General features: G+C 47.8%; 1 protein-coding gene across 1 annotated transcript; it reads right to left on the bottom strand.

Moving 5' to 3' along the window:
* Positions 1-298: 298 nt before the first annotated feature.
* Positions 299-23,221, bottom strand: LOC8034691 (transmembrane protein 214-B). The gene is made up of 16 exons (XM_029979315.4): positions 23,052-23,221; positions 21,954-22,111; positions 21,100-21,250; positions 20,592-20,717; positions 20,118-20,200; positions 19,017-19,122; positions 17,917-17,998; positions 17,022-17,163; positions 16,277-16,381; positions 15,584-15,678; positions 9,407-9,554; positions 5,885-5,996; positions 5,716-5,812; positions 4,211-4,379; positions 2,767-2,918; positions 299-2,090 (listed from the first exon to the last, which is right to left on the bottom strand). The coding sequence occupies exons 1-16, from the start codon at positions 23,191-23,193 to the stop codon at positions 1,964-1,966; spliced, it is 1,995 nt and encodes a 664-aa protein (XP_029835175.3). The 5' UTR covers positions 23,194-23,221; the 3' UTR covers positions 299-1,963.
* Between the last annotated feature and the right edge of the window lie 361 nt (positions 23,222-23,582).

The following is a 23,582-nucleotide window of genomic DNA, read 5'->3' as shown; positions in this document are numbered from 1 at the left end:
TAGGAGCTGCAAAAATGAAGGGTTTTACAGTACTTGTTTTATTGACTAAAAACTGTTTCAATTTATATAGATTGCAGCTGACCTCTGTAGCACATTTTCCCTGTCTGCATTGTTCCCCAAAAAAGGGGCAAAAAAAAGTTTTCATTGTTGCAAGATGTGTTTTGTGCAATATTTATAATACTAATCTCCGATCAACACACAGTCAATGATATGGTTCACGAAGGTGTCAAGAGTCAAGCTAGGTCAGTTTTCAACTCTTTCACCCGCCCGACTCCGAGCCGAAAGAATGGGGCACCACTGAAACAAGTTGGCCTTTATTCTTCCACTTCATTAAACAGAACGCTGGCTACAGCACACACGGACCAGTTGCCTCAAATGTATATTAGGACACCGGCAGTTTTCAGGCAAACTCATGTGCTCTTCGGAGTGGTCACGGGCAACAGTAGAGCTTGCAACACGGTCAACAGTAGTAAAAGGTACAACTAACCTCAGTATCGACTCCTCAAAGAAAGAAGCTACAAAATTTACTGCAACTTTCTTCCTCCTAAAGTCAAAGGAAGAAAATGTGCAGCTCTTTGTACAGACTCCAAGACTTGCTAGTACTCGATGTACGAGAAACAAGGTCTGTTGCAACCATTGCACGCAACATCGACGCACTGGCTTGCAAATAAATTTTTTTTTTTTAACACGCTGTAATGCAATGTATTATTTATGTGCTATTTTTATGAGCATCAAGCTCGTCTGGAAGGCTGTTGAAGCCATTCGAAATATAATGGACATAGTTTGTGTCAACTAGCGTTTGTTTTGTGCGAGCTATAACAGTGTATAACGCACATAGAAAACGTAACAAACACTGAGGAAAAGTTAATGTCAAGAGACTTAATAATCCATACTTGGACGTGTTTACTTTTATCGAAATGTTTCCCAAAATTGTGCCATCTTTTTTTTTTTTTTTATAGTGTTAAGCAATACTTGGTAAACATTTCGATGTTGTGCTCGAACGAAAGTTGCGAGTACTATGATTTTTGTTGCTTACAACTCTGGTAAAAAAAAAAAAATGCTTATTAAAAAAAGAATTTGCAGCATGCTTGAAATCTGAAGTTTGGACTCTGCTCCTAAAAATTTTTTCACTTCAATTGCTATTTGAAGATTTGGTGGAAAAACATCTCCCCAGCCTCAAGAAATGTTTTGCTAGCACAAAGCTGTGCTTAAATGGGCAAAGAAAAATAATTTTAAAACAACTCTTTAGATGGATTACTCTTATTTTTTTGTAACCTATACATCAGATGAGCGAAGTGTTTCGTGACTGACAATTTACCCATAGCAGTAATGCAGCGAATGCCTGTGTCACGCACCAAGTGGTCCTCATTCCTTACTCGAAAGCCGCCGCCACTGGTAAGGAATGGGAAATCACTCCCCAAAAGATTCTTGCATCCAAAAGCAAAAAGAGGAGCCAAAAGGCTGCAGAGTATTCCAGGGCCGAGGCATGGCCAGAACATGCGCACTCAATCCCAATGCTCAAACCAACGTGTCGGCAACAAAACCTAAACCATGATTGGTTTTATTAAGTTCTCATACTAACCTGAACTGGTTCCAATCGGGTGATAAAACAGGCCACGCGACGGCAAGATGGTGTCCCAATATCCCGACCTTTTCAATTCCTTTCCCTTGTTCCCCAATATTCCCTTCAGTCATTTGTCGACACCTTTCGAACGCAGCAAAGCTCCCTTATCCATACAACACAACCGGTAGTTTACAGCTTGTATTTTCCGTAGACGCCGTTTATGAGGAGGCACTCACTCGCGGCGCAACGTTTTGCCACGCACCCACGTGAAGGTGAAAAAAAACGATTGGCAACCGTGCGTAATGTCCCGGGGTGATCAGACGGCCCAAAAACGCGGCGCAATCGTAACGGCAACAACGGGGCTTTACTACGAGGTCACGTGCAGCAGTCGTGCGTCGGTCACTTGGCCACTGGGCTCTGCGCCACCTGGTCGTGCAGCCAACGGTAGGCCTCCACGGCATAGCCTTGAAACGCGGCTGCAAGGTCCGACGCGTGGCCCTGCAGTTTCTCGGGAGACCAGGCACCCCTGGAAGGAGAAAGACGGCTTCGAAATGCTATACCAGAACCCGACTAAGAGTCGGAAATTAACCCAGTGGACCGCATCGAGCGAACCGGTAGGCGACGCAGAAAGCTGCCGTTACAAGGTCGTAACTTTCCAAGGTGTTCTCATATTCTGCGTAACCGTCTGCTTACTCTCCAACTTTTCATCCCAGCTGAATGTACTGACGAAGCACGATAGTTCGTTTGAAATACTTCTCGCGTCTCAATGCAACTTTTCCCAGTAAGCCTCTGTGCACGCGTACACCCTCTTTCCTAACCTTGCTATCTGCAGTCGCTATTTTCAGAGGCCACTATCAACATTTTTGGCACCTATCTCCGCACGTGTTTAGTCATTTTCCGAGATTATTTTTAGAACGTCGGTAGAATGGGGCGTGAAAAGCAACGAAAACCGATACAACAGCACAATGCCAATGTGTTCCGACAAGCGGAGGCACGCTGGGCTGCCCTTCAGTTACAACTCGCCCGACGGTGCTCGGTACTCGAAAAAAGCCCATTAATTGTACGTGTACATATAAACTGAACGGTAAATTTGCGAGGGTAAAAAAAGGCTCATCCAAAATCCAGAGGGTCTTTGAAAGAATCTCTAGAATGGAACGGCGCAGCATCTTTTGCGAGGCGCCTCCCGGGGAATGTTGACTCACGTGAGCACGTTCTGGGTGAGCCAGGCAGAAGTGAGCTGCGCACCGGTGACCAGGTTGGTGAGCAACCAGGACACCCCGACTCCTACGGTGGCCCACGCTTCGTGGGCCGCCCGAAGCACTGTGGCCGCGCAAAAGGGCACCCATTCGTCCCCCTGGGAAGAGGGGAAAACGAGAGGGCTCTGTCAGGTCATTCCCAACGGCTCTCACTCTCAGCGAGGCCCGTCCACACTCTCCGGTTTGTTTAGGACAGAGTTCTTGCAATCTCTTACGACGAGAAAACACATTGGCACGCTGGTGCCATCTGTGAGGTGACCCCGGAACCGCACTTCACTATACTCCGTGTCATTAGTTGTGTGCAGTGCAGGCGAAGGCAACGCCAGGCGAAGAGAGAAAGGGCAAGCAGTAGGAAGGTGGGACGGGAGAGGAGGGGAGAAAGGGAGAGGAATGTTCAAGAGGAGAGGAGGTTTCTCTCCTTCTCCCCAGCCTTCCTAGTACGAGCCCTTTCTGCACCTCGCCTGTTTTTCGGATCGGCGGTTCATTCGACCCACCTTGGGTACGACAGTTTTAATCGGGGCTGTTGTGGAGTGTTTTCGCAAAAAGTACCCTTGATTTCACGTGACCAGAGGTGTTTGGCATGATCCTTGGAACTCTCAGGTCAGCCGAAGCACAGCACCAACGTCATGGTGTTGATTTCACCCGCATGAACGGAAGAAAAATCGGCCAAAGTTTTTCTTCCAGGGATCACGGCTTTAAGGTGGCGAGCATATCCGGAGGATTGTGCGCCACAAGTCGCCGTCTCGGATTTCGGCAACGGGCAAACTCTCGCAGAGCCGCCAGCTGCATGAACAAGGACCTTTTGATCTGTGCCCGATACATGACTTCCCCGGTGCTAACGAGGAAGGAGTCAGGGGCCCAGAGTTCTTAAGCTAAGGAACGAGAATCCTATAAGGAAATACCGCTGTGTATCAGAGCTCTCGATTGTGCTCTAGTTTAGTACGCCACCTGTATCCATGTAAACAAAAAGTTGTACGAGACGGTCACAACACCGTATTGCATGCAACTAGTGACAGAGTACAGAGCGAAGGTTTGGCGGTGCTTGGGAGATCAAATGTTCTACGACAAATGGTCGTTTATAACATTGTCAAAAGATTTTCCAGCCAAGAAAGAAAGAATGATGCAGGAAATATACTGAAATGGCAACACCACTAACCAGTAGATGGCACAAGTGTGTTCTCTCGTCGTAAGAGATCACGGGGTTTGAACAAGTAGAAAGCAGTCGTAAGTGAGTGCCTTCAAGCTTTCATTGGGCACTAAGCGACTAACCGAGCAAATTCGTTACTCGAAAGGCGCACGACACGGCACAGATGCAATGGCCCACGCATTCAAAGAGAGAAGTCCCTTCTCGAGGATGCGTCTGTCGAGGGGATGCTGCGACAAAGCTCACCCATTGCAGGAGTGGATGTCCCTGCTTGCAGAGCCAGTCCCTGGCGGGGGCCGCCCGGTCCCAGGCCCAGGCGGCAGAGGCCAGTGCCTGAACCCAGACGGCATCCAGGGTGGGCCCAAACTGCTCGCAGGCCTGCTTGTACAGCCGGGGGGTGTGGGTGCCCACCCAGCTGCAGAGAGACCGCAACGTCGCCCGTTTATTGGTTTACTTTATTGACCCTTCGAGCGCCACTCCCGGGTGCACTGTCACGCAGGTGTAATTTGCTCCCTACCTCTCCCAAATGGGCCGTCAATTATTTCTATCGCACTTGTTTTTGAGTCATTTCATTATTAACGAATTTGTTATTTAATTACCTCGTATAAAGCGTTTTGCTTTCGTGGCATAGTAAGGTCTTTGGTACTGGTTAAGACTGTTTCTGATCGTTTGTCGGTTTTCTCGAGAATTGTTTTGAGGTCTCCCTGGTCCCACGGATGAGTGTCACTTGCCTCTCTGGTCCAGATTTGTGTAAGTGCTTCTACCAAATAAAGTGCCAAATTATAATTGCTACTATTAAAACCCGGTCAAAACCCACAAAAAAAAAAAAAAATCACAGTTTAGTCACAGCGACGGCTGCGACACGTCACAACGAAGTCGCTGGGCATCGGCGTCGCATTCACGTGGGGTGCGTGAACAAAAGCGTTCGGAACAAAACAGACTTCTGACCATTTTGTTCCGAACACTTTTAATTCCTTTTTTTTTTTTTTTTTTTTTTTTTGTTTCGGAGCACGCAAAAGAGAGTCTCCTGGCTCGAGCTCTTGGCATTGACGGTGCTACAACGGCATTTTGTTATCGGCCATTTTTTGTTTACAGACAGCGAGTACTGTGGGAATCAGGCATTACAAAAACCCAACGTACACAGAAAGTTAATAATGCTATGACACAGCTCAGTGGCAACAACTCCGCTTTGCACGCAGCGGACCCAGGTTTGATTCCCGCAGGCGGCGGGCAATTGTTTCCCAGAATTTTGCAACATCGGTGAAGGATGCCCTACATCGCCTGCTACAACGTGAACTACAAAGGACGTCACTTCCAGTGGCGGAAAGAGCCCATTAAAGCCATTGCTGTAAAATGCTTGATTTACCTCGATCCTACGAATAAAGTATGTGTACACAGAACATGTTCCCGCAGCATTTTGTTATAGCATGCTACTTTATTCCAAACTGTTTTTTTTTTCTTTTTTCTATGCATTGGTGGGCACGTCTTCGATCTCTCATTTCTTCCCATAAACTGTTTGAATGCGAACGCTGAATGCCTGCTTTCAGCATTTGCATTCAAATAGCTAGTGGAGACCTTTGTGGTAAAGACAAAATCTGCTAGCATTGCTTCTACCCACTAATTGGCACAGTGGCGGAACATTGACCTAACGGACATGAGGTCGTTGGTTCTTTTCCGTGGCATTCCATCACATTTTCCCCGGCATTCAATGTTAAAACGCCGTGCGGGAAGTCGCCCGGCCAGCCCCTCACCTGAGGCCGTCCTGCCAGTAGACCGCTCCCTTGGCGATGGCCGGTTCTAGGTGGCTCAGAAGACCGGCATCTTTAAGCAGCTGCCTCGTTCGCGACCCTGCGGGAGTCGTCGGTCAGCTTCCTCCAGTCCAAGGAAGAGGGAGGGGGGTGGGGGGAGGGGTCTACTCACGCTGGAAGGAGCCTTGCACGTCCCACACCACCAGGGCCCCCACGGCGGCTGCCAGCGTCACCAGTACCAAGAACCAGGGGAAGCCACGCCCACTCATCTTCTTCAGCAGGATCTGAGGGGGCGGGGTCAACAACCACGTGCTTCAGAATGCTGGCTGGAGGCCTCGTGCGAGCACAAATGCCACGACCACACAATTGCAAAACCGCACACTAATGCAAAGTACCGTAAAATAACGCGGAAGCACCCACTATTAATGTTTGTCAAACTTGGGAATTCTTCGAATTGTATGTTAAGTGCCCAATTTGACCGGACAAGCACTCATGTCTAGATTAACCCAGCTTCAGACTGGTTTTTCACCTCCGAGCATGTTTATGGCCAAAATGGTTCTTGAGCAAAGGTACTTCTCTTTTAATTCCACAATCCACATTGACGACCGAGAAAACGTGACTTGAATGAAGCTGATCATCCCACTGTGGTTAGTACATGTGTGTCAAGCATTGCACCAAGTCTGTTGTTTACCCCAAGGGCAAAAAATCTGTGGCAGCCTTTTGCTGTACCTGTAGCTATTTTATGCAATTTGTGCACTATGGCTAAACTGAGATCATACATAGCTCTGCTTTAGCTCATTTTCTATCCATCCAGAGTCTAATGGCAGTGATGGCACACAAGACGTGTTAACAATGCTCAGGTCAAACAAAAGCAACTCGCATAATCTTTTTTTTTTTTTTTTTTTTTTTTTTTTTCTCCGGCTGTTTACACGTTCATACGTAGTAAACCAAAGGGCTATGCGTATGGGCCATATACATTGACTAAACCTACTTCAGTCGCTCGCGTGCCAACAACTAGTAATTCGAACACTTTTTGCCGTACAAGGTAGCACCACACAAGTACTTGAGAGGGTAGGGAGCAACAAACAATAAATCCGGACCGCTCCAAACCCGCGAAGAAAACGAGGAAAGAGTGACATTCTGCGCAGCTTTCACTTACAATTCGTCCGTCTGCCATCCAAGAGGAAGCGATTTGGTGAAACCCCGTTTTTCGTACACAAAACTTGTTATCCTGACAAAAACACGCTAAATTTGAGAGCACCAGACAAGCTTCCCCAACAAAAACAACAACAAAAAAAAAAAAAAATAGCGGCGCGGGCTCCGGCGTGTTGGAAGGAAAACAAGCTGAATGTGCACGCTCGCGCCGAGCGAAGCGTGCCACGGAAAGCTGAGCTCGCGCTCGGAAAAAGTGTCGCCGAATTTTCAAGAGCAGTTGCGATAAGGCGATACGCAGTTGCTGCGCTGGACACAGGGATCGACAGGTCGGACGCGACGCTGTTGCCGCAGTATCGAAGAGCACCGATCGCTGGTGGCGTCTTACTTGAAGCTTGGGGAGCTTGAGGGGCTTGTTTTGTGCGTTTCGGATAAATTTACGATGAACACTGGTCGCGTTCAGGGATCGAAATGTCCGAAGATTGGCATCAGCGAGCCCAGGCAGTCGGAGACAACACCCCCATTCCCAAAACAAAATCCGCGACGGAGCGATCGATTGGTTTCTTCCTCGCAAACGGGCAAACTCCAACTGACGTCACTTTAACGTCACCCCCCCCCCCCCCCCTTTTTTTTTTTTTTTTTAATAGGGGAGTGGGAAGAGTTGTTGCGGCGTCACGAAAACGAACGCAGCGAAGTACGATTGGTACGATGCAGCGGTAAATAGAGGATTGAGCGTACCCGAATCAGGCGAATACTTGCGCCACCTATGCAGTGCGTTTTAAATTTGAGTCCGGAAAATACGGCTATACTAAAAAAAAAAAGTATTAAGAAAAAAGGTGGTTTGTTATTTTTATTATTTACCCGATATTTGGAAAATAAAAGAGCTCTGATAAGTACTCTCAAGCCTTTCGTTGCTCTAAAACACCCCCTAAAAAACGGGATAAGAAATTAGTGAAAAGACGAAGTGTGCAGGCAAGCTGGTGGTTGCTAAGCACGTTGTTTAACTTGTTTAACACCCGAGACTGTAGTGCAGAAAAGGGGAAAAAGCTTTTAGTTGAAGGAACAGACACAGAAGGGAATGGCTCAAGGGAGCAGGCACAGAAGGGAATGTCTTGAGACATCCCCTTTTCTGTGTCCGTTCCTTCGACTAAAAGATTTTGCTGTTCTGTGCAGCTCCAAACTTCTCAAAACGACCCTATAATAGGCCTCAGGTGAGGGCCAATGGCCTTTCTGTGGTTCCGCAACCCTTCAGGGTTAAATAAAAATAAAAATATCATATTATTATTATAAAAAAAAAATAGGTACCCAGAATGTCAAACTTAACAACACAACCACATCTGTACCCTTACTTTATCTTTGCAAACTTGTCCAAACTGATAGCTGCCAGCTGGCATGGAGCCTAAACACTTCCAGAACTCTGCTGACCTTGCAGACTACCTTCAATGACTGCCATTCTACACCCCCAGAAAACAAAGACGAGCAGGGCTGGCCAATACAACTATGGAACCTCGTCTCCGACCGGTGTCTTTACCGCATCCCAAAAAAAGTGCTCCCTCCATTTACAATTTCCTCCCGATGACGTCATGGAAGGGTCAAGCCGACACTGGCTGCGATCCTGGCAGCGTCCCAGCAAAAGTCACAAATGTGGCAGACACCTGTTCTGCTGCCAGTTGCTCTCTAGTTTGACAGTCCATAGAAGCTTTGGCAGCCAGGAGTTAGGACGCCGCAACAACGGCGACACTAGCATTCGCTCGGGCTTTTCGCCAGCATTTCTACGACCAACTGCCAGGATCGTGACATTCGATACCAGGACATTCCGGCATCTGCTACGTCATTTGTTGCCACTCCAAAACCACTTCTGATGTATGGCAGGAATAGGACGCTAAACACACCAGTTGGAGACGTTAATTCTTATGCAAGTCCTCGGCGCACCCCCCTTCCATAGAAAGGTCGGTGCTGCAACGATAGGACTCTAGAGCAGGGGTTCTCAAATGGAGTTCCGGGGAACACAGGGGTTCCACGAGCTGGTCTTATGGGTTCCGCGAACACACAAATTGCAACCCCCTTGCCACTTGACAGCCATGCCACTTGACAGCCAGTGAAAGAAAGCACTGCAGGACCACGAAGGCCAGAACTGCCGTACGGTAATTATCGGTAGAAGCTGAGAACAAGGATACTACTGATCTGTCACCATCCCCACTTAGCCTAACGCAACTTTTTCGACTGTGTATTTGCCTTTTCAATATATTTCCGATAGGCCTACCTCGCTGTGCATCAGCTGATCACTAACTTGGTGTTCACCGAATGCTATCCCTGTGTTGCTAGCCCTCGGTTACAGATAGCGAGAGTCACTCGTGCCACCATTACAAACCAGAAAGCTCAACTAGGAGTCTGGCACACGAGTCGGTTTTGGAGCATAAAACAATGTTTGGCTAGGACGCATATGGAGATAATCCATAGCATGCTTTTCGCCCATTTGAAAGAGAACAACCTACAAATCCAGAAGCTAAAGAGGCTGTCCTCAGTGCCGGGCTCTCCTCACCTGACTCTGACGACAAGTCTCGTCAGCTTCGGCGCTTGGCTTAGCAGAAGGGTTGGGGAGAGCAAAGCTGGCAAGGGTCTCCCTTAGCAGCACCTGGCTTCGGCGCGGCATCAGCTGCCACTGGTGTTCCAGGTGCTGGATCAGCAGCCTGCACAGTGGCCAGTTTCTTCTGTATGAAAGGTGTCCCTTGGTCCCCCTCAATAGTTCCCCTCAACGGTTCCTAAAGGTGCCCTTTAATCTCAACAGTTCCCAAAGGTGCCCTTTAATCTCAAGTTCCCGAATCTTCTCCCCCAATAGCACCCATCAATTGTTCCCAAGGGCACCCTTCAATATGTCCAAACGTGCCCCCCAATTGTTCTGAAAGGTGCCCCTCCATTGTTTTTAAAGGTGCAGTTCAAGAGTGCCCATCAATAGTTCCCAAATGTGACCCTCAATAGTTCCCAAAGGTGTCCCTCAGCTCCTTCAGTTGTTCTGAAAAGTAGTTTTTAATAGCAGTGAGCACCAAGTTCCCAAATGTTCCCCTCAATAGTGGTCATCAACATTTCCTAAAGGTGCACTCAATACCCTCATAAGTACCCCTAAATTGTTCCTAAAGGTGCCTCAACAGTTCTCAAAGGTGCCCCTCAACAGTTTTCAAAGGTGCCCCTCAATAGTTTTCAAAGGTGCCCCTCAATAGTGGTCATCAACATTTCCTAAAGGTGCACTCAATACCCTCAAAAGTACCCCTAAATTGTTCCTAAAGGTGCCTCAACAGTTCTCAAAGGTGCCCCTCAACAGTTTTCAAAGGTGCCCCTCAATAGTTCCCAAAGGTGCCCCTCAATAGTGGTCATCAACATTTCCTAAAGGTGGACTCCATACCCTCAAAAGTACCCCTAAATTGGTCCTAAAGGTGCCTCAACAGTTCTCAAAGGTGCCCCTCAACAGTTTTCAAAGGTGCCCCTCAATAGTTCCCAAAGGTGCCCCTCAATAGTGGTCATCAACATTTCCTAAAGGTGCACTCAATACCCTCAAAAGCACACCTAAATTGTTCCTAGAGTTGCCTCAACAGTTCTCAAAGGTGCCCCTCAACAGTTTTCGAAGGTGCCCCTCAATAGTGGTCATCAACATTTCCTAAAGGTGCACTCAATACCCTCAAAAGTACCCCTAAATTGTTCCTAAAGGTGCCTCAACAGTTCTCAAAGGTGCCCCTCAACAGTTTTCAAAGGTGCCCCTCAATAGTTCCCAAAGGTGCCCCTCAATAGTGGTCATCAACATTTCCTAAAGGTGCACTCAATACCCTCAAAAGTACCCCTAAATTGTTCCTAAAGGTGCCTCAACAGTTCTCAAAGGTGCCCCTCAACAGTTTTCAAAGGTGCCCCTCAATAGTTTTCAAAGGTGCCCCTCAATAGTGGTCATCAACATTTCCTAAAGGTGCACTCAATACCCTCAAAAGTACCCCTAAATTGTTCCTAAAGGTGCCTCAACAGTTCTCAAAGGTGCCCCTCAACAGTTTTCAAAGGTGCCCCTCAATAGTTCCCAAAGGTGCCCCTCAATAGTGGTCATCAACATTTCCTAAAGGTGGACTCCATACCCTCAAAAGTACCCCTAAATTGGTCCTAAAGGTGCCTCAACAGTTCTCAAAGGTGCCCCTCAACAGTTTTCAAAGGTGCCCCTCAATAGTTCCCAAAGGTGCCCCTCAATAGTGGTCATCAACATTTCCTAAAGGTGCACTCAATACCCTCAAAAGCACACCTAAATTGTTCCTAGAGTTGCCTCAACAGTTCTCAAAGGTGCCCCTCAACAGTTTTCGAAGGTGCCCCTCAATAGTGGTCATCAACATTTCCTAAAGGTGCACTCAATACCCTCAAAAGTACCCCTAAATTGTTCCTAAAGGTGCCTCAACAGTTCTCAAAGGTGCCCCTCAACAGTTTTCAAAGGTGCCCCTCAATAGTTCCCAAAGGTGCCCCTCAATAGTGGTCATCAACATTTCCTAAAGGTGCACTCAATACCCTCATAAGTACCCCTAAATTGTTCCTAAAGGTGCCTCAACAGTTCTCAAAGGTGCCCCTCAACAGTTTTCAAAGGTGCCCCTCAATAGTTTTCAAAGGTGCCCCTCAATAGTGGTCATCAACATTTCCTAAAGGTGCACTCAATACCCTCAAAAGTACCCCTAAATTGTTCCTAAAGGTGCCTCAACAGTTCTCAAAGGTGCCCCTCAACAGTTTTCAAAGGTGCCCCTCAATAGTTTCCAAAGGTGCCCCTCAATAGTGGTCATCAACATTTCCTAAAGGTGCACTCAATACCCTCAAAAGTACCCCTAAATTGGTCCTAAAGGTGCCTCAACAGTTCTCAAAGGTGCCCCTCAACAGTTTTCAAAGGTGCCCCTCAATAGTTCCCAAAGGTGCCCCTCAATAGTGGTCATCAACATTTCCTAAAGGTGCACTCAATACCCTCAAAAGCACACCTAAATTGTTCCTAGAGTTGCCTCAACAGTTCTCAAAGGTGCCCCTCAACAGTTTTCGAAGGTGCCCCTCAATAGTGGTCATCAACATTTCCTAAAGGTGCACTCCATACCCTCAAAAGTACCCCTAAATTGGTCCTAAAGGTGCCTCAACAGTTCTCAAAGGTGCCCCTCAACAGTTTTCAAAGGTGCCCCTCAATAGTTCCCAAAGGTGCCCCTCAAAAGTGGTCATCAACATTTCCTAAAGGTGCACTCAATACCCTCAAAAGTACCCCTCAATTGTTCCTAAAGGTGCCTCAACAGTTCTCAAAGGTGCCCCTCAACAGTTTTCAAAGGTGCCCCTCAATAGTTCCCAAAGGTGCCCCTCAATAATTCTCAGAAATGTTTCTCCCCCAAGGTGTCCTCAGTCTTCTCAATTGTTCCCAAAAGTACCCCTAAAAAGTTGTACCCATTGAGTTCCAAAATGTGCCACCAAGTAGTGTTTATCAATAGTCCCGAAAGGGACACTCAACACTGTCAAAAGTTCCCCTAAATTCATCCTAAAGGTGCCCCTCTGCTTTCAATAGTTACCAAAGGTGCTCCTAATTCCAACACTACTCTCAATAGTGTATCTTAACAGTTTTATATGGTGCCCTTTGACCTTTTGAACAGTGCCCATCAATAGTTCCTAAAGGTGCCCCTCAGCTACCTCAATAGTGTCCCTTAACAGTTCCTGAACAGGTCCCTCAGTCCATTCAATTGTTCCCAAAAGTATCAATAGTCGCCAAGTGTGCCACTAAATAGTGTCCATCAATAGTCCTCAAAGATGCACTCAATTCTACCAAAAGTACACCTAAATTGTTCCTAAAGGTGCCCCTCTATGCTCTCAATAGTTCCCAAGGTGCCACTGCTTCCCACAATAGTTATCAAAGGTCCCCTAACACTTCCCACAATAGTTATCAAAGGTCCCCTCCACACTTCTCAAAGGTGCCCCTCAACCTCCTGAACAGTGCCCCTCAATCTCCTCAATGAGCAGTCTGTTCTCATCTGAACAAGGAGAAAGGCACCGACCAGGGCCTGGTTTCTGTTAACTTTAAAAAATACCAGTGACACAGTGGCTAGCTATCTGTACAAGGTATTGGCTTTCTGAAAGACCCTTTTGCACTAAGTAGCCAGCTGCTAACATCCATACGACACTCTATTCACGAATTTTCTTTTGACTCACTGACTCCGCTGCGGATGGCAGTTTAATAGTCTTGTGCGAATGGTGGATTTTGAGTTCAATGAATTCGAAGCGAATAGTGGTTTTGGCCGAATATTTTCGATTCGAATACCAAATAGTTTTTCCACGCCATTCACTACTATTGCATAATGCTTAGACGAAAACCCAGCTAAACCTGTGAAGGTCATTCTACTTGTTCATTTATAAGCTAAGTATAACCTATCTATATTTATGAACTGTGACCTCAGAAGGTCTGGTGTCTTGGGATATGGCAAGTAAACGACGGATTTGGCATAAAATGAATCCTATAGAGATGGCCAACTATACCAATTGAGTGAATTTACAAATCTTGCTATATAGAATATTCTTTCTTTAATCTCGAGTTAAAAAATGAAAGCCATTTACAACTCCCTCTAACACCGAATTGGAGCACAGCTCTTGAGGAGGAGGAAGGAAGGGTACTGAAGGGAGGATATGCCCCTCCTCCCTCCTCTTCACCTCGTAATCCTGTCTGGCACTCCTCCTCCCTTCTTCTCCTTCACCTTTTCCTCATCCTTCAACCTCCTCCCCTCCTCCTCAAGGGGGGTCACGTGACCTCACGGTTACGCCGACGCCGCTCAAGCCGGAAACGGGTGCCTAAGAGCTGCGCTCTAGAAAGAATGAATAGCGCATGAACATCGGTTGTGAAAGTATTTCTGCCTAACATAGTATACTCTTACATAAAAGTTTAATTTTGAAACTTTTACTACAATGTAGATATAGACATTCACAAAGTTTCCATTTCTTTTCAAATACAGTCGGCACGGGTGCCCCATCCCACTTTGAATACATGTTTTAGATATACAAATTCACAAAGTTTCTATTTATTTTCAAATACAGTTGGCACGGGTGCACCATCCCACTTTGAATGTATGTTTTAGATAAACAAATTCACAAAGTTTCCATTTATTTCCAAATACAGTCAGCACGGGTGCACCATTCCGCTTTGAATGTATGTTTTAGACCGCAGCTCTTAGGCGCCCGTTTCCGGCTTATCCCTAGTAGTATCCCTAGTAAGGGTTACCAGGGTTACTCTCACGAGGGCTACGAGGGTAACCCTCGTAACTTTCATGAGGGTTACTCTCACGAGGGTTACCCTCACGAGGATCATGAAGGTTACCCTTGTAACCCTTGTGAGAGTAACCCTGGTAAGCCTCACAAGGGTTATGAGGGTTAGTTACCCTCATGAGGGTTATGAGAGTTACCCTCATGAGGGTCACGAGAGTTACCCTCACGAGAATCACTAGTTACCTTCACAAGAGTCACGAGAGTTACCCTCTTGAGGGTCACGATGGTTACCCTCACGAGGGTCATGAGGGTTACCCCCTGAGGTCACGTGCCCCCCAGGTCACGGGACCCCTCTGATGTCACGTGACCTCAGGGAGTCACCTATCCCTTAGTACCCTTCCATCCTATCCCTCAGTACCCTTCCACCCCCTCCTCAAGAGCTGTGCTCTAATCCGGCGTTACAGGGAGTTGTAAATGGCTTTCATTTTGTTCTTCCAAGCACGCAATTACGATATTGTTCATCACGGCGGGTTACCCCGTTAAGTGCGCTTCTTACCGAGCACCGATGTAATGCAGAGAAGCAACACCCGGGCAGCTCACTTCCACAGGTCTGGCTTCTCCACAGTGCACCGGTGCTTGGTCAGAAGCGCACTCAACAGGGCTAACCCGCCGCAATCAACACTTTGAAAAACGCAAAATAGTGCAGTTCCTTTCAAAGCGAATATTGAATAGTGTATTATTCGGAACTAGTATTCGAAATGTCGAATATTCGCACAATCCTACAGTTTAACGGTGCACGTCCCATTACGGCTTGGGTGGCTTGAAGACCGCCTAGTCAAAACCAGCAGACACCGAGTCAAGGAGGGAAGTATGGTATGAATAAGATAATAGCAAGGACCAAAGGGCATTGTGAGTGGTCTTTCTCTATGATGCACAACTGTCGCTTGCGACACCAGCCTAGGTTGCAAGCAGGCTGTGGGTTACAGTGCAAGATACATATAGGTGTGGCTACACAGCACAACGAATGCTGCCACACAATCGACCAAATAAAGTCCTATTGGCGCACGCTCCAATAGCCTATAAAAATAAACAAACAAAAATGGTATAAAATGTCCCAATGCTACTACACCTCTGCATATTTGCTTTCAGCTCGATGCATGTGCCCTGTCCTCGACGGGTGCTGCCCTGAACATCGAACCAGAGATCTCTCCGCTTCAATGCGTTCATAAAACTGTTCTTGCCGCCGTTAAGGTAAGGGTCAATGATGAAGCTGCGTCTAAGCAATGCACGTAGCGCAAATGCCATGTCCTACACGACAAGACACACTCAGAAAACGACCCCAAAAACAAAATGCCTCCCATAAAGAAGCATGAAAAACTGGGCTCACAAGAGGAAACCACTAGCCAATCATCCAAGAGTTATCTGGTGGCTGCGACGCGCGCAGTGTTCACACCCACATATACCTTACACCGTGGTCACGGACACCCACCTGGATGGCACCAGCTGCAGCTGGTAGTGGGTAGACCTCCACACACGGTACGTCTGCTCGTCCTGGCTCAGGCACTCCACGAGGCTGGACAGGAGCTGTACGAAGAGAAGCCGGAATCGAACGAAACCTCCTCAGAGACAAAACGGGCAGGTCCCACAACGTCTAGCATTTGTAGAGATGCGGATTGACTAAGCAAAACATGCCATGGTAATTCATAGCGCTAAAACTGGATTTGTTTACACCATGGCACCGACCTTGTCTGGTAAGATCGGTGTTGACTGAAATGCGAGACAGCAAGCCAAACGTTTGACTATCAAGAAACACTCAGCATTTGTGACGAGGAACGTTCTTCCTCATAAACAGTGGTCTGCGATCGCTAGAGAAATGATTTACTGCCACTAACTTCTTTGTTCTTGCTTTCCACTTAATGGACTTTGTGACCTTCCCAATGCAAAACCAGTGAAGCCAAAAGTCACCGACAGGCACAACGCTAGTCTCAAAAGAAAAAGTCTTATTTTCTTAGCAGCTGTCACGGTTCGGGAAAAACAAGACGTATTATCAGGTAGGGGCACTAATTTACACGTCACGCAAAAAAGTTTCTTACGAGGGTATTCATCGGCACACTTTGGTACGAGCGTCGGAGCAGGAAAAACTCCATTTTGACGAAATGCTCGGCTCTGGCCGACAACTTACCTCGGCATCCAGGCTGGAGTGCCGCTTATTTCCGCCGAGGCGTCGCAGGTACGAGGGGAAGTACTTGTGGAGCACCTTTTCACGCCGGCCTGCATAGCTGAGTTCCTGCACGGAACGCAGTTTTTAATGGGAAGAAAGCCGAGCAACCTTTGCTCATAGAGTGGTACCACCCATCGTTGCGTCACTCCCAGCATACAACCCAGTTACGTTCCTATTCAAACTGTTCTTAGTTTCACTTATGACACCGAGACTAAAGTCTGGTTCGCACTTGCATTTGCTTAGGACTAAGGTCTTGCAATCTCATAGGACGAGAGAACACACTGGTACCACGTATAAGGTTGCCCTGGAACTGCATTTCACTAGAGCAAAGGTTTCGCCCTATTTGCGAAATCAAATGTATTGCTTCTCTATGAGAAACGGTAGTTTATGACGTGGTCAAAAGTTTTTCAATCCAATAAAAGACAAAAAGAAAAAAAAAGGAACATACAAGAATCCCCTTCACAGCTACGCAATCGACTGTGCCAGCGTGTTCTCTCATTGCAAGAGGTGACGAGAGAATGTAAAGCGCTTGGATGTAAGCACTCACAAGTGTGTGAACCAGCCTTAAGCTTTGACTCGTAAGGCTCGCCACAAAAGTAAATGCTCAACTCGAAAGAATTCCACGAAGTTTACCAATGTTGTTCAGAGCCCGTGCAGACGTTAACAAATTATTGTGTACACTGCACAACATGGGTAGCCGGCCAACCTTGAATTTGTAGTAGAGTGCCAGCAGGGTCTCCTGCTGCTTGGGAGAGACCGGCAGCGAGCCCCCAAATGCCAGGTCCAAGATGGTGAAGAGTTGGCGCACCCCTTGGTCCCCAAGGCCTGCCACCTTGCTCGGGTGCCTTCTGCAAACGCAATCTCTCTTAGCGGGGAGTGTGACAACAGGGGGAGTCCCGTCGAACGTTGCACGAATTTGGCGGGGTGGGCCATGTTTCGAGATATATTACGGTGTACGGTCGAGGCCCACTATATCGAACTCGGGTATTTCGAATTGTCGTCCATTTCAAAAAGTTGAGACATCCCCTCGAAAATTTCACAGAAAAGTAAAGGAGCCTCATTTGTATCAAACCTCCACCACACGAGACGCTCAATATGATCAGACTATTTTGAAATCCCTATTGAATTCGATACATTCAGATTTGACTGCACTGCAACTTAGTGAGCTTTAGTTGGTCAAATTACAGCTGAGTACCTCACATAGCCATGCTTAGTCGATCGATTGGTTCTCATCACCAGTGGATGCTGCACTCTCGAAACACTGGACAACTCGAACGCCAAACAAAAAGAGGAACCACTGACGACCATGCACTAAGGTTGCATCGTTCACAGTCGCACCACGCTGAATTCTTTCAGCCGCAACGGACAAACAATGTATCGTACAGCCAGCCTTGGGCTGCTACTTTCCTAAACACCGTCCAGACACACGGCGTGCTGGGCACAATCTTTTGCACTGGGATCACACCTCTGCAAGTAAGAGGTGGCCGCTGCTCATGCTTTACAGCTAATAAAAGCATGAGCACAGGTCAATACCTGGCAAGTGGACCACGGAAAGCTGTAGGAGGGAGAGGGGGGGGAAGGAGATGAAGGTGACCACTCACTCTAGCAGGTTCGAGAGGTAGTCCACCACCAGGGCTGCGTAGGGGCGGACCCCGGCCACAGGCAACAGTAGATCCATCCACACTAAAAAAAAAAGTAACCCGTCCTGAATGCTTGATAAAAAACAGAACTTCGCTGGACCCCAATAGCTCGACAGCAGCAAATAAGTGATGGGCCGACAGCTTAAAAGCTGACATAGTTTGCGCTTTTCCCTTTTCCTCACTTCCTCCTTTTCCGTATCCTCTCCACGTTTCAAATCGTTCCAACATAGCTCCCCTTGCTGTTTAGGAGAGGAGGGTGCTTTGGGATTATCTTTCGTGCAGGAAGCCAAGGTTGTACGGCGGCCTTTAACCCTTTCATTTTCACTGACGTACCTGTACGTCAGCGCGGGAGCGTCCCGCATGATTGCTGACGTACCGGTACGTCTGCGACTGCTCATTCAAAAATTTGCGCATCTGCTTGAGCGGGCGCGTTCGCGGGGATGTGCTGCCATCCGGTGCGTTTGTAGGGAACTACGACCATATAACTCCGGTTGTGTTTGTTTTGGTGCGGCGTTTTGAAATTGCGAAACTGGACGCTCTGTGCAAGTGATACTTTTGAGATGGCCGCCCGTGCTGGCTGCTCGGGGGCAGCGTAGTGGAGATTGGAGTGATGGCTCTTCGGGTTCAGACTTTGAACCCTTCTCGGACTCGGAGTCGTATGACAGCTCGACATCCCACGAACAACTGGAAACCAGCTCGGTTCGGAGTCCAAAGTCTGACACACAGCCGCACCGTCTGCTAGACTGTCTCAGAAGCGGGTGCGTCGAAGTTTTAGTCTTTTTTGTTTTGATCGGCCTCCAGCGAGTGTGCCGCAGATGTTTTGAAGCGTGTGTAGGATTTATTTTAAGTCTTACATTTTCTTATGCGACAATAAACTAGTGTATACTCTTTGCTAACGCATCGAGTAAAAAAACCAGACGGCGGGGGCGCGTCTTTGGACAAAAAATGCGACCATGGAAGGGTTAAGGGGGCACCCAGCATGGAAGGTGTTTGGGTGAACTGCCGGGGTGATTTTTGCAGTGACCGAGAGACCTGCGGTCGTGGATGCCTGGCTCCCTCACCTGCGAGTCCCTTGGAGAGGTCCGACAGCCCGGCCTGGCAGGCGGCCCACAGCACCAGCAGGCACTGCGGCTGCTTCTGCTGGTTCTTGCTGCGCAGCTCCACCAACTGAAACACCCAGGAAGTCCCTAAGCAGGAACACTCAAATTTGTCCCTACCAAAAAAAACTTCTGGTGGTTCATCACACCCAACACTTGTTTTATAAATCCTCAAATTAGTAACCCACCGCCGCTAACACAGTGAGCCAATCGTAAATGCCATTGTTACAAACAAATATTGTTGCATGCCTAGCTACCCAACTTTCTTTTCCAGCTCAAGTTCTTATACATGAACAGTGGGATATGTTGCGCCAATCATACTAAGCCGTCGCCCAGAGCTTTCACGAAGGAGTCTTTGGACGTGGAGTGAGTAATGTTGTAGGCTATTCTACAAGTTCTCAAACTGGATTCCTAGAAACCCAAGGGTTCCCTCAAGTACCAATGTGGGTTCCACCACGCTCCCAGGTTTTTTTCCACTGACCCTGCTCCTAAGTAAGCACCTTCCCGGTTTAAGCACTTTTGTAATGAACAGATCCGATTCACTCATAGAAGTGCAACACTCTTTTCAAAACATCATTGAGCAATATTGTCATTTATTCTTTCTTCGGATCGAAGCGCACGATTAAACCAGAGTCAACGCCAAACACAGACGCAAAACTCGCTTGCAATACGAGCCAAGCCAAGTTCGTGCCGAGCTTCGACGCAGCCCTCGTGTCCAATACATACTCTGAGTATGTGATCGAGCAATGGTGGATTCCGGTAATTAGTCAAGTAGGTACTAGATGACACACACTTTTGAAAAAGGTTTATTATGAACATAACACTCCCTAATATGCACATTATTATCCACAAAGTCTGCAAGATTTTGAACCGGTTTATCGCATTTTGTTGATGAGCTGTTCAGGGGCTGTCGACAAAGTGCGACAGGCGTTCCTCAAAACTGAAAACTTTGAGATCCCCAAGCTGTACTATTCTATTCGAATGTGGCGAGCTGAAAGAGGGAGAGCCCTCAAAAGATCTGGGACAGCAGGATTCGTGGAACTGGCTAAGTCGGCCTACTCTCACCTTTTGCATGCGAGAAGTGACGACTTCCGGATGCTCCGAAGCCATCGTCTGCAAGCACAGTCGATAGCCCATTGTAGGCAGCCCTGGAGAGAAAATGGCGGGCGTGCCCCGTCAAAAGTGCGCCGCACAACAATCCCTCAGTTGGGGCAGAATGGTCTTAACGGAGAACAGCGACAGAATCGTACGGGAAATTTACGAGAACTGCCGTGGAACACCTGCAGTTCCCATATATTTTCTTTTTCTTTTGCGTATCATTCTTTTCCTTTCTTAGCTCGAAAAGCTTTTGAACCAAGAAAGAAAGCTTCTCTTATCGTAAGAGATTGCAAAAACTCTGTCCCAAGAAGATGCAAATGTGTGAATGAGCGTTTAACAGAGACAATACGGTTGAGTAAATCGCATAGATTTTCAGCCTCGTTCGACGTACTCGGGTTCTCGTTTGCTGGCGGCGCAAGTCAGTTCGAAGGCAGAACGCACCCTTGGCGAAATCCGTGAGCAGATTGCTCAGGCAGTGCTCCCAGAAGAGTCCGTGGAGGGCCTTGTTGCTCATGGCTGCTCTCAGCTGCGCCCGCACCCCAGCAGACACGCCGGACAGCGGGAAACCTGCGGGGGCGGCACACAAGGCTCGTCTACTCCAGCAAACACACAATCTGGAGAGAAAAAGACACTGCACAACATGGAGTTAATACAATGACCTAGAGGGAAAGGTCCCCTGCATAATGGCCGCTTCAGAACAGCAAGGCGCTGACATGAATGTCGGTATCTAGTGTTTTTCTCGTTATAATTTTCGTAAAATCAACACCATTGTGCAATGTATAAAAATAGAGTTGACTGGCACCCGAACAACTTTCTCGTCGCGGCATAAGGAACACGCCTAACCTATTGTCTGCATTCTTTCTCCACTTCTCGGTCGCTATCTTTCTCTCAAGACCACCGATGTCGGCGCTTAAGATTTGCTGCGTTTCACTCCATGTGGGATGCTCACCCGTGGGATGCTCGGCCAGGTTGGGTGACTCCGGGGTATGTTCCAAGCGCTTGTTGAGGAATGCGGCCAGGTCCTTGAGCCAGAGCAGCGGGGTGCTCGGGAAGCGAAGCTCCACCTCGGCCATCAGCTGGGCTATCTCGTCTCCCTCCAGCTGCGTGCACAGACACGCACGGTCAACTCGCGGCACCTCGAGCTCTTGCCTGGCAACAATGCCGTCAAATCTACAGTAAGCCTAGTCTACCGTAAACTTTAGTAAGAATGCCCACCCGAAATGAAGAGATAAATGTAAAAAAATATAAGAAAGCGACCTTTGGAATGCGGCGGCAAAATTGTATTTTGCCGTCGCATCCCAAACTGCTTCTCAATTGCCATTGCCACCATGAAGAGGAGGTTGAGTGGGCAAAATAACGTTGGGCACCTAATTAAGGCTTCTTTGAAAGCCTCCCCCCCTCCCTTTTTGAATATTTGTGCACGGTACTGAAACTAATAAAGTTAAGTAAGTCTGAAATTACGATTCACTCTGTTGAACAGGCAATGGACCTTTCACTGCATTATTTAAGCAGCGAGGAGCACGGCACGAGTGTGGTTATCTGCGCTGCATGTTGTGGCGTTTCTGGCAGTTCCAGTGCAAAAACATAACGCGAAAGACACTTTGCATGTGCACTTTTCAACGCATTATTTTGGTCATATACTTGGAATATTTCATAGAGATAAGGGAAGCACACACAGTACATGTACCTACATTACCAGCACATTTGTTGGTGCTTCAGTAATTTGGCGAAAGGCATATTGATGCGGCGAGACCCCATACTTCTACTAGCACGGCGTGCCGTCAGCACCGTAGGGGGCCCCACCTGCGAAAGGGTGTAAGCCAGGCTCCGCGGAGCCTGCTGCTTCTCCGTCTCCTTGGGCTTTTTCTTGGCCGGCTTCTTGGCCGGTTTGGGAGGCGGCTGCTCCTTCTCCTCCTTGATCGCCAGTGCGTCGTAGATGGTGCTGCTTTCCTTCAGGGGTTCTGCAAGTGGGCATCTTGCATTCGTGAACTGATTACGCACAGTAGACACCACTGAGAGGTCCCAAAAGGAGAGGAAAGAAACCAGGCAGAAACACTCGCACGTCAGTGGGTAGCGGTATATAAATTATTTTTCATCCTCGCAGACCGTTTAGGAAAAAGGTTAGTCACCCGATCCTCATGATTCGGTACACTCTCTTGGGAAGCAAGCGTGCACTTCTCCACGCAAGAGATACGGCCACTGATTGTCAAGCATGAGCAACTACAATTTCTATTGGGAGCACTAACTGGTCGGCTGTGTGCTTTGCGGTTAAGCACGTACTCACATCGAGACTTCTTTTGCACTGTCGGTTTGTCCACAGCGCGTGCCGATGAAAGCATGCAAGGCCTGACAGAATGAGAACGGCAGGGAGGAGTAAGCGCGAGCTTCCTAGCTTCGACGAGTCTCGTGAAGTTTGAGCGTGCACGCGTAGCTAGATGTGCAGGCAACGGGCCCGTGCCGGAGACATCCGAAAGAGATGCCGTTCTTATCCCTTCCAGTCGCGAGACGTCGGCGCCGCGCGTGGCCTGCGAAATTCTGCGGGCACCACAGACTGGGCCGCAGAAGGCCTCAGCGCCCGGGGAAATATTGTGAGCTGCAATCCTACGCCACCGAGGCCTCATCGTGTTTCCTCGGTAGGATTTCCTCTGGATTTTCCTTCAGCGGCGACCCTGTGCAGAGTGATTCGATTTCTCGTCGGAAACGTTCTCCGTGTCCGCCAGTTAAATTGTTCTAGGGCTCTTTCGCCCTCCTCGCAAACTGAGAAGAGCTGGAACGGGGATGGAGACGAAGATACGCTCCGCAAACCGGTCAACTTTGGGAGCACGTAGTGCCAGTGACGTGTCAACCGCGGCGACGGAAAGCCCGTTACCGGTAACGGGTTTTTAAGAGACCGGCACTCACCCAGGGGTTCAATCCTCGGCATGCTTTCGGCGAGTTTCTTCTTTTGCATCTTGGACATTTTCGAACCATTGTCGCCGCTCCCTTGCTTCTGCTTGCCGGATTTACCCACGTATTCCCACTGACCGCCACCAGTCGAGGCCATATTTTCGCTAGGCACAGATTGGATTGGATTGGCTAACATCAACTTTTGATAACGAATTAATTCGAACGCTTCAGCACTTCCGCTACTTCCGCTCCGCTGCACGAATCGCAGCAGTTGCATGAGCAAAAATATTGCATTTATATTAAATCAATCACGTAAAAATTTAAAAATCAACAAAACATTGATACAAAAAAATTAAAGCAAATTAGGTAGTTTCGGTTTCACATTGTCATTCACTTTTGTGAGAGTTTATGTATTCTATGTGAGCGTTTTAGCGCGAGAAAAAGGCTAGAATAATAGAGGAGAAATTCGCAGATAAACAACAGCGCGGCTTTACAACTATATTTTTATAATACATCAAAATAACGAAAATAATGGTTATTCTTATG

Source organism: Ixodes scapularis, unplaced genomic scaffold, assembly GCF_016920785.2.
Source record: "Ixodes scapularis isolate PalLabHiFi unplaced genomic scaffold, ASM1692078v2 PGA_scaffold8__174_contigs__length_109621045, whole genome shotgun sequence".
NCBI classification, from domain to species: domain Eukaryota; kingdom Metazoa; phylum Arthropoda; class Arachnida; order Ixodida; family Ixodidae; genus Ixodes; species Ixodes scapularis.
The sequence above is the reverse complement of the archived record's forward strand: the minus strand, read 5'-3'. Positions and strand labels throughout refer to the sequence as shown.